The following is a 10,712-nucleotide window of genomic DNA, read 5'->3' as shown; positions in this document are numbered from 1 at the left end:
ATTGATTGTGGTTTTAAAGTGTGGGTTAATAGCCCTCAAAGCATTTTCCATGCATCATTATGCTTCAGTATATGTTACAACTAACAATTGTGGGTTTGAGTTTTTTATTTTTGCACTACATTGAGGTTACTAACTTTGCAATTGGGACAGTACCATAAATGCCAGTCAATACACATAGGTTTGCTCAAGAAATCACTATCACCTCAAAACCTTTACACCAGTAACCTGGCAGTATTGGTTAGCTAGCCCAGACATTTGTTAACTTGATACTATAAGGTATCCTCAAATTTTTATATCAAGGATTTGTGAATCATTTCCCCTTGAAATTTTGGATTTGTGTATAAAACTCACTACAGTAGCTTATACTATTACCATTCATGAAGGGCTATAACAAAGATTCTGTCAAGATTTTCAACTTGAATAGTTATCCCATCATGGTGAAAAAGCAGATTCCAACAAGTTTTCTTAATATATAAAAGGTGTAGTTTGCATGATTTGCTTCCAGGGTAACTTAAGATTTAGGGCTCCATTATAGCTATGTAGAAACTGCACCTAGTTGTGACTGAGCGTTGTCTTTATGGCCTGCACAGTAATACTATTTTATTCTGCTTTGTGTACTTTATGCCAAGTTCTGCATCACCAGTTCTCCGCCCCTGCACACTAAAGAAAAAATGGTCTGAATACAAGACTAGCTTAAAATCATACTATGAAGGATTTGCAGATAATTTTTAAGACAAATTATGTCACAGTTGAACCACAATGACAACTCACAGTAAAATACCCATCCAACATAAATTTCCAAATATACAAGAGTAGCAAGACATGAAAGTTTCTATGTAATTCTACATACCTCTTTGGATACTATGGCAAAGTTGCAAAAACTTAAGAATACAAATGGTTTAGGCAAAACTCTGCTCACTCAAAAATAATTTAAAATCAGTCTGCCAGTGGAAATTTTTACAGGTTAAACTTCCAATTCACAAAAATTTTGAACCTCTCACAAACAATCCACTGTACAGTAAAAAAAGAAGCTCTGTAAAGAATAAAATGTTGTGTATCTTTCTTTAACCAATTATAGTACAACACTGGCCACTTGATTATCCACTTGACCACCAATCCAAATGTGCACCATGACACATACTACAAACATTTGACATTCAGTTGACAGAATGCTGGAGAAATGCAATAAAATCAAATAATATGAAATACAATACGTAGCATAAACATTTGTATGAAAATTAATGAAAAACCTACGTACATACATCGACACTATATTATAATTCTACAGGAGAAGTCAAGGGCGACCAGAAGTCCTCCTCTTAGCTTTCTTCACTAGACGATTAGGAAAGGGTGGAATGGATGGAGTCGCAGAAAACATCACGCCAGCTTGTTGGCCCCCACCTGCATTGAATAACATTCCGGAGTTTCCTCCAACTAAACCTGAGTTAGGTAGGGCATTACTTCCTCCAAAGATATTTGTTTGGGATGGAGCATTTGCTGAAAACATACTCTGATTCTGAGTACCAAACACAAATGGCTGTCCCTGATTGCCAGCAGTGGTGTTACCAAACTGTAACTGAAAATTTTGTGATTGTGTATTCAAGTTAGTGGACTGCTGTTGCACATCACCAACTGGATGACTGATTTCCATACCACTGTTGTCCACTTGGTTGGTAGCAAGCACAGTAGAAAAATTGGTACCGGCATTAAATACTGATGAACTGCTTGTAACGTTAAGTGTGTTTAGTGTGGCTGATCCCACAAGAGAACTGTTGAACATTGAAGGTTGGTTTTGCATGGCAGCATGAAAGTTGAATCCCCCTGTGTTTCCTGGTTGTGACGTTGTTGACTGTAGTAAGAGCAACACACAAAGTGAACACTGCAAAACTATACTGTATTAAACTAACCTGAGTTAATGGCGGTAAACTGGTTAATGTTCCTAAATTAAAAAAAAAGAAAAAAAAACTAATACTATGTTGGCAAAAGTAAATGCTATTAGTAGAGAATAGAACAACCAATTAGCCAAACATTTAATTTTTCAAATGTCAAAATGACTTCAATTGAAGTACCGTAGAATCTGGATAAGCACATGTATACTTGCTAAGCGCATATCCATTTCTCATACTTAATCATGGTTAATAAGCACATGTGGACTAACATGAAGCTCCAACATGAGAAGAAATACTAATGCGAAGTTTCATGAAGTACAAAGCCAAAATATGTCCCTTTACTGTATTTACTTAGTGAAGCTGTCTTGTGTAGTATGCTCCGCACAAAGGATTTAGTACACAAAACTGGACTCAAAATATTGGTACATGTAATGACTGCAATTCACACCACCCTAAGAGAGTGAGTCCATAGCAATCACGATGAGGTTATTTATTAGGCACATGTGCTTAACAACCATATGCTAATTACAATATTTATTCGCGAAATTTTATTAGGCGTATGTACCTAACAACCAAACTCTACGGTACTTTCTCAACAGGTGAGTGTTATTATTACTAACACACCTACTAACACATACACTGTTTTTATGCAATAGTATGTCTGTATTCAGAGCAAACTCCCGCTATACTATAAAAGTAACAAAAGTGTTATTCTGAATAAAGTGTTTTTGCTATAGTCCACCAGCGAAACCAGCAACACATAATAGCAGCATTGAGGATTAAAGAGTGGACAAAATAATTGTATTAAACATATTTTCTATACAGATGAATACACTGAACCAACTATATTGCCCAGTCATAACTATACACTGACCTTGAGAAGACTCACTACTTTTAGATGCACCTGAAAAAAATGTTGGCATAGTAATACCGGACGACTCACTCTTACTAGGAATCTTCCCCAAACCGACACCAAATGTTGATTGTTGTCCTTGATTAGGAGAAGCAAAGATTGATTGCTGAGTTCCTTGAGTGAAGTTTAGTAAGTTGGCAGTAGTGGCAGGAATAGTTTGGGTAGTTGATGTACCAGACACTACTGAAGAAGCAGTTGATTTGGCACCTGAGAAAGAAAACGTTGCTAAACTAGAACTGGTAGTGGAAGGTTGTTGGAAAAAGTTTGCAAAAGGTTGTTTAACAGATGAATTTTCACTGTTTGCCAATTGTGGCTGGTTGGAAACACCACCCAATATAGGCTGAACTACCCCCACTGTTGAACCTAACTGGCCACTTGATGTTTGCTTGCTACCAGAAAAGATGTCATTGTTTTTATTGTCACCATCCAACTTGAATGTCACTGTTTTAGGCAATACTGTGGCCGGTTTGCTTAATAAACTTGTGTTTGATTTATCTATACTCGAATCACTTTCATCTAATGATCTTTTCTGTCCAACAAGAGGAAACTTCATCCCTCCTAAATTATTAGTAGCTGTAGTACTTTCTTCTCCACTAGTAAACTTGATAGTATTACTTAAGGAAAGTTGAACACCTAAACCACCTCCTGTTCCTAATTGTAAACCACCCCCTGCTCCTAATGTCAGACCACTACCTGATCCTAATTGTAGTCCACCGGTACTGCTATTTGCTCCCAATTGTAAACCACCCCCTGCTCCTAAATTTAGACCACCACTTGATCCTAACTGTAGTCCACCACTTGTAGTTTCATTCTTGGTACCGGTACTGACTAAAGGATTGATGTTCTATGAAAAATAATATATAAGTACAAATACGTATCTATACAAGAATTTATTACCGTTGGTAGTTTAAAGCCTCCAGATGGTGTGGTCACATTTTCACTGATCGGTTTGATGGTAGCTGACAAAGATTGTTGTCCAGTTAACAGTCCTGATGACTCTAAAGTTCCACCACCGGCCAGTTTGCTACTTAGACTTTGACCCACCAAGTGAAATCCACCACTGGTACCTAATTTCAGTCCTGTACCAGGTGTTGTTGCCACTGATAATTTCTCCTACAAATGGTCAAATCAACACATACTGTAACTAGCACAGCATAGATGTGCAGCACCACATGTATCAATGTTCTAAGTAAATACTCATTGCTGACTATCTGTATCATGTCGTTGACACACAAAGCAAACTGTTTAAAATGCAGACATGATTCACTCTGACAGGCTTTACTCTATAGGAGTGCTGAGCGGTTTATAAATGGTACAATATCTACTTGATATTGTGACATAATTAATAATTACTGCCTCTATGTAGATTGACACAAATGTAATTTCTAACAGTTTTAGAATTGTGCTGATTGCAGTATATTTACAGCAGTCCATATCCTTTCACGTACATACTTCAAACACAGATATGATACTCCATCAAAAGACTGAGTTATAGAATCCAAAAATTATAAAGTGCCCAGAGGAGGGCCGACACAAAGTAAGAGCTAATAAAACAATTTTATTTTAGTTGAATAACTTACATTCTTTTGATCGCTACAAACAGCGTTTAAACCAAGTGTTGTAGATTATAAGGTTTCCTGTAGACATTTAAAACCCGTGTTCTCTTCCCTGGTGGATGTGTGTATTCAAGTTTTGTATAGTGAGTTCTTGACCATGTAGGTCTCCAATAGATCCCATCGAGTTGAATGGGGTTGATTACATTGCTGGATTCTATTGGTACTCATTACCTTCTGAAGTAGGTTTTCTGTACAAATCCTATGGCTCATGTGAACATGTTGGCTCTCCTCTGGATGGTGTTAGTATAGGACGATACTACATTTTTAGTAATCTAAATATTTGAAGCCAAACTAATCTAGATTTTCGCTACTAGCCATTTCACCTGCCACACACGCTGACTACCAGCCATTACACCTGCATGCCACACACGCTGACTACCAGCCATTACACCTGCCTGCCACACGTAGTATCATAAACAGATACCAAATAAATTCTACAGCATGTAAAATAGTGACATTAGCTATTGTGACACATATAAAACTAGAGTACATAATAATACACATATACACTGCATACTCCTTGTGGCCACACTAACTTGATTTTCAGTAGTACTAGTTGCTCCAGGTTTGTTAGTACCACAAGCTACACACTTGTCATTACTTGTTATGTTGTTTATCATACAAGTGGGACACTCCCATGATCCTGATGGTGGCTTGAACTGTGTTAGTAGTGACTGTGGAACCAGAGAAAAGATTGGAATCAAAACTACATACAGACTTCTGTCTATGTGGGTGTATGCAGTGAGATTCTGTACTTGGTCATGCCCATGCAGTAGAGCAGATACACTACTCAACAAGCCAGCTGGAGATTATGCTACTGAATAATAATGAGCTAGAACAAGCACATGATGTATAGTATAATAGTAGCATTTCTTTGTAATATTTAAATGTTACTGTACATCATGCACTGATGGATATTGAAAATGACATGAAGACTAAATAAGTTGTATTATGTAACTATATTTTAACCATGGGTTGTTTTGCTGAGAATATCACTGTCAGTACAACAGAATGGTTGGAAAGTCTACCAGAAGCACAGCAGTATGTAGTAGAAATACATTTGGAGCATAAAATGCTTGCTGTGTGGCCAAAAGAAGCAAATATATTACTGACTATTGTTGATCAGCCCAGCATATTGTATCCTAGCTTTGGTGACTATTGGAAGAAATTAAGATATGAGCACACACAAAGGCCTGCAGCCTAGCCTAGCAATATTCATTGCCTAGGCATCTCAGCCCATTACATAATAGTAGTAATAATAGCTCGGAGTCAACCTGGCTATGCCATCTTGTTACTGGTTGGCACAGCTTGACATATCAAAACTTGTGTAAGATATTCCGGATTTCCGAATGGGTTAAGCCCGTTTCGTATAAAATAACACCGTCTTCTAAACAAGGCGCCATAACTTCCACATACAGGGGGGGGTGTACTTTGGTTGACAGACACGAAATTTGGTTTATCAGATTCCTTAATGAAAAGCGATTCGATTCATGTGTAAGTTCTTTGTGTAATAACGAAGGGGAAGCTAAAAAGGAGCCTTGTACTGTGGAATTTATACGTTCAGAATGCCCATAAAAACACGTGTTTTTAAACATATTTCTGTAAACTAACTTGTTTACCAATCTGTACGGTCGGAGTCTTATTAAGCTTCCTTCACTGCGTAGAATGATACCAAATTTATAGAATTTGGTTGAGGACAACAACTTGTAAATTGGGATTTTCCCGTGAGATAATTAGATTTTCCAATACGTTAATGTATGGAGCGTGTATTATGTCATCATCAGCAGTAAATAACTGTCGCTATGGCAACATTTTCCCATTTGTACAGTTGGAATTGGATAGAGAAATTCAAGGGCTTTCTTTTATTACAGTGGAACCTGTGTTACGGTCACCTGGATTAAGCGGTCACCTCTGCATAACGGCCATGGTCACGAGGCCCTAAATATTTTCCCATACAAATGTATGCATTGTGGTCTGCATTAAGCGGTCACCTGTCTAACGCGTATAACGGCCAACCAACAATTTGCCTATGAATCACTGTATACATAACTTTCTCCTTCGTATAGTGGTCGCTACCTTTTATGGTGGCTTGTTAAGCCAATTTCCTGGTACCACGGCACCGTTTCAATTAATGCGCAATTATCACACATTAATGCGCAATTATCACACTTCCTGCCTTTCAATGAATACTATATAATCAATCAGGCTTTATTGCTTAAGCGTATTCAATAGCTATAACCAACATTCATAGACTCACCTTACCCTTTCTGTACTAAATATTCAGACTGTATTGCGGTTGGCGCGAGCCTCTTAATAATAATTACTCATTTATAATGGTCATAGCCACTAAAATGCTGCTGACCACCTTACGCAGGTTTTCTCTATAACAGCCACCTGTATATAAAGGCCAGATATATGTGGTCCCAAGGTGACCGTTATAGACAGGTTCCACTGTATATGGTGTGCTGTAGAGATTTTGTGAGTTAAAGGTTGTAAATTAATGTTTTTGTGTGTAATGTAAAATACATGTATTTTTTATTGGACAACAAATGACAAGGAATGATGAGATTTTATGATCAGCCTGTTTTACCAAGTTGAGGTTTCAAAAAAGATATTAAATAGATATCAGATTTATTTAATGCATAATTCTTAATTTTTAAAGGTTTCACCCAGTGTTTCGAAAACTTTTAATGTTGACCACCTGAAAATGCTTGATTTGACAAATCCCATACATATGTTTTGATGTGATTAATTAATACTGCAATTCATTTCAAGCTGTGCTGTACCCAGGATAGAAGGTATATACAAATAAATGAATTTCATTTATCCTAACTGTTTTGTTTAGAACTATACTGGGTAAATACTCACTGAGCCTGTTGTTCCAGTAGAACTGGTTAAACTAGTAGCAGTATGACTGGTTGTTGACTCCGCTGATGTTGTAGATCCTAGTTGTAAGCCACCACTTGTTCCTAGTTTAAAGCCACTACCAGTACTGGTGCTATCAGATCCTGACGTAACAGTTCCTAATTTTATACCACCAGTTGACCCTAGTTGTAAGCCACCAGTTAATCCCAGTTGTAAGCCACTAGATGTTCCCAACTTCAAGCCACCACTTGGTAGCTTAAAGCCACCACCAGTACTAAGTCCTTTATCACTCTTTGTAGTTTCCAGCTTCAGACCATCACCTGATCCTAACTTCAGCCCACCTCCAGATCCTAATTGTAGCCCACCACTAGCTCCAATCTTAAATCCTGTACTAGATGAATCCTGAAAAAAAAGTGAATATCACCAATCTGATGCTTTTATTGACAACTTGCTTATAACTACAAAGTCACTTACCTTATTTGTTGCTCCAGGTTTGTTAGTACCACAAGCTACACACTTGTCATTGCTTGATATGTTGTTTATCATACAAGTGGGACACTCCCATGATCCTGATGGTGGCTTGAACTGTGTTAGCAGTGATGACTGTAACCAAACAACACAACAAAATGTCACAGCTGCTGATGACTATAAACGTCTAGCAGATACAATAACATCAAGAGTTAATAATAAGAGAGGAGAGTGTCTAACGCTGTATAGGCCTGTAATAGATGATTGCGCAGAAGTTAAACGGCTTCCTTTCCGTGTAACGTACAGGCTTCTAGTATTTGTTCGTTTCCTTACCGCAATTAGTTTAGCCGCACCGTGATGAATCCTCAAGAATATTCGAAAACTGAACTAAAGACTGAGCTGTATGTACAGGGAACAGTGCTCCTTCAATTGAAGAATGCTCAAAGGTAGGGTAACATGGCGACGCAGTGAAAATTCGAAGCGATACTCTACCTATGGTTCAGTGTTTATTGGTTTCTCAGACACTCTCCCCCAGAGATATCTTCGAGGTTAACAGCCACACTTCTTTACGCAACAGAGCGATGCTCTTCGTGGTGAACTTGAACATCGAGTTGAACGCACGCCCTTGTGTCTGGGATAGCCTTTGTGGTTAAATGTGAAAATATACTAGCCAGTCTGTCGTTACGCGGAAAAGAAGCCATTTAACTTCAGCGCAATCATCTGTTACAGGACTATACGGCGTTAGACACTCTCCTCTCTTATTATTAACTCTTGATAACATGAACAAACCATAAAACCCTATGATAGTTACAAACGTGTTTTTATGGGAAAGATTCAACTATGCACCAAGGTGGGTTTCTGTGGTTTTGACAAAAACAGTCTTTTAAATTTAGCTCATAACTAGCAATATTATTGCAGTATCAACAATTTATAAAACTGTATTTCAATAGCATGCATGCAAAATTACTAACATCTACTACCTCCCACTGCAATAATGAGATATTCTACTAAAGCAGTCAAGTAACTACTCTAATAGAACAATCAAAGCTGCAACTCAGTCACAACTTTGCTTATTTATTATAGTTTAAAGCATTGGTTAAACCAAGCTTCTAAAATCTCTAAAATTTCTCAAAGAATGTCCCCAGATACCTCATTATTTCATTCCTCATTTGTAACACCAGGAGCTCATAAACACTGCAAGGCTCAGGACTGGTAACACACTTCATATTAAATTTCAGAAAACTCTTTTAAAAATCCTAGATGTACTACTGAGGTAGTTTTATCACTGAACTAATTATTATTGACCACTAAAATAGTTTAATAGCTAATACATAGTTACATAATAATTATTGAATATCCTCAAAAGATGTCAGCTTACATTGGATGTTGATGGTGCTGCTCCAGGCTTGTTAGTAGTACAAGCTACACACTTGTTATCACTTGACTTGTTGTTTATCATACAAGTGGGACACTCCCATGATCCTGATGGTGGCTTGAGCTGTGTTAGTAGTGACTGACTCTAAACATACACACAATAGAACTGTTGATGACCAACAATGTCTATATAGCAGATACAATAAATGAACAAACAGTCATCCTATGAAAATTAAACCAAGTTGCACGTGTGGTTTACATGTATGGGAAATACTTAACTACGTACCAAGGTAGTTTTTACAGAAATCCCCTCCCCATTCTCAGTGGCAGTCTTTTATCACCTTTATTATTATTATTGCTGCATACTACATACAGTAGGACCTCGATTATCCAAACAGTATAAATGACTGCTCTATTAGAGTATTTCATCAGCAGGTGAACATTCTATTAGAGTAAGTGTATGTTCTATTAGAGTAGTTAAACGGAACTCAGGGACCACTGACCAAATTACCGAACCGTATCAGTATCATACCAACCATCCAATACACAGAACTACTTAGTAACCATATAGCTATAAACTAAAGAGGTCAACTATGTTGCTACTGCAACGAAGTTATCAAACAACAAAGTCTAAACTTTGGTAAAAACAAACAACGTAATACCAACTATGATGTATTATGCTCCAAAGAACTGTTTACGTACAGTGCGATCCATTCCTGGTTTCTTCACGACTTGTCCCATTTTTGCTGTTGCACATGCATATCTACACTCGTGTCCACCATGCCACATCCAGGATAATAAGCCGACTCAACTTTACCTGTCTCTATTGATATACAACACTTTCTTTGTTATCAAATACTGTATAGCGGGTTGTCTTCGAAACAGAAAATTTCACACAAGAAGCAAAATTTGAATTTCGAAGGATTTTAATTTCGAAGAGTGCATATTTCAAAGTCCAAATGGATTGTAAATAAACGGAAATTCGTGTCACAAAATATGAAGACGCGTGAATGTTTGCCAAAAACTGACTTACTGATGGAATAATCCCCATTCCTGTGCACTGGAGAGAAGACTGAGGGAGTCTCGAGTGGTGTAAATTCACTGGCTCGATCACGTAGCTAGCTATCTACCATAGATTCCAGAGCAGACAGCATCAATTCCCATTCTGGATCACCTGTTTTCTGGTTATTGGCACAGTAATAATACAGCCTACCCATTATCATCAGTAATACTGAGCTAAAACTTGAGGAATACACAAACAAATCGCCAAAAGTTGGATCGTTGCTTTCACTTGTGGGAATTTACTTCGAAGAACAACCGGACATGGGAATTTATTTTCGAACAGAAGGGCCTCTTCAAAATATCCGAAAATAAAAACCTTTCGAAAATTACCAGCTATACGGTAACAGTTTTCAACTCAAAGAACGATCTAACTCACGTATTATAAAAGTCTACGCTATATGCTATTACATAACAAACATACACTAGTCCGGGAAGGACACAGTTATCCTAGAAATGGGACCTCTATTGGCGTGTCCACTTCAGTACTAGCACACCTTGCTATGAAACGCGTTTTACAACAAGTTA

General features: G+C 37.6%; 1 protein-coding gene across 3 annotated transcripts in view; it reads right to left on the bottom strand.

Moving 5' to 3' along the window:
- Window positions 1-1,170: 1,170 nt before the first annotated feature.
- LOC136242421 (nuclear pore complex protein Nup153-like) overlaps window positions 1,171-10,712 on the bottom strand; it is a 28,582-nt gene continuing 19,040 nt past the window's right edge. Inside the window, exons 15-23 of one of the 3 annotated variants that reach the window (XM_066033841.1) lie at window positions 9,130-9,270; window positions 7,758-7,886; window positions 7,287-7,685; window positions 4,955-5,092; window positions 3,700-3,915; window positions 2,839-3,646; window positions 2,764-2,793; window positions 1,908-1,939; window positions 1,171-1,849 (exon numbers count right to left, since the gene is read on the bottom strand). In XM_066033841.1, the coding sequence (XP_065889913.1) occupies window positions 1,295-1,849; window positions 1,908-1,939; window positions 2,764-2,793; window positions 2,839-3,646; window positions 3,700-3,915; window positions 4,955-5,092; window positions 7,287-7,685; window positions 7,758-7,886; window positions 9,130-9,270 (2,448 nt within the window). In that variant the 3' untranslated portion in view covers window positions 1,171-1,294. Of the gene's footprint in view, window positions 1,850-1,907; window positions 1,940-2,763; window positions 3,647-3,699; window positions 3,916-4,954; window positions 5,093-7,286; window positions 7,686-7,757; window positions 7,887-9,129; window positions 9,271-10,712 lie in introns of all 3 variants that reach the window. The other 2 variants (XM_066033839.1, XM_066033840.1) reach the window with 2 other exon arrangements.

The sequence above is a fragment of the Dysidea avara genome, chromosome 13, assembly GCF_963678975.1.
Source record: "Dysidea avara chromosome 13, odDysAvar1.4, whole genome shotgun sequence".
Classification (NCBI taxonomy): Eukaryota; Metazoa; Porifera; class Demospongiae; order Dictyoceratida; family Dysideidae; genus Dysidea; species Dysidea avara.
Note: the sequence above shows the minus strand (reverse complement) of the source record. Positions and strands in the feature narration are given on the sequence as shown.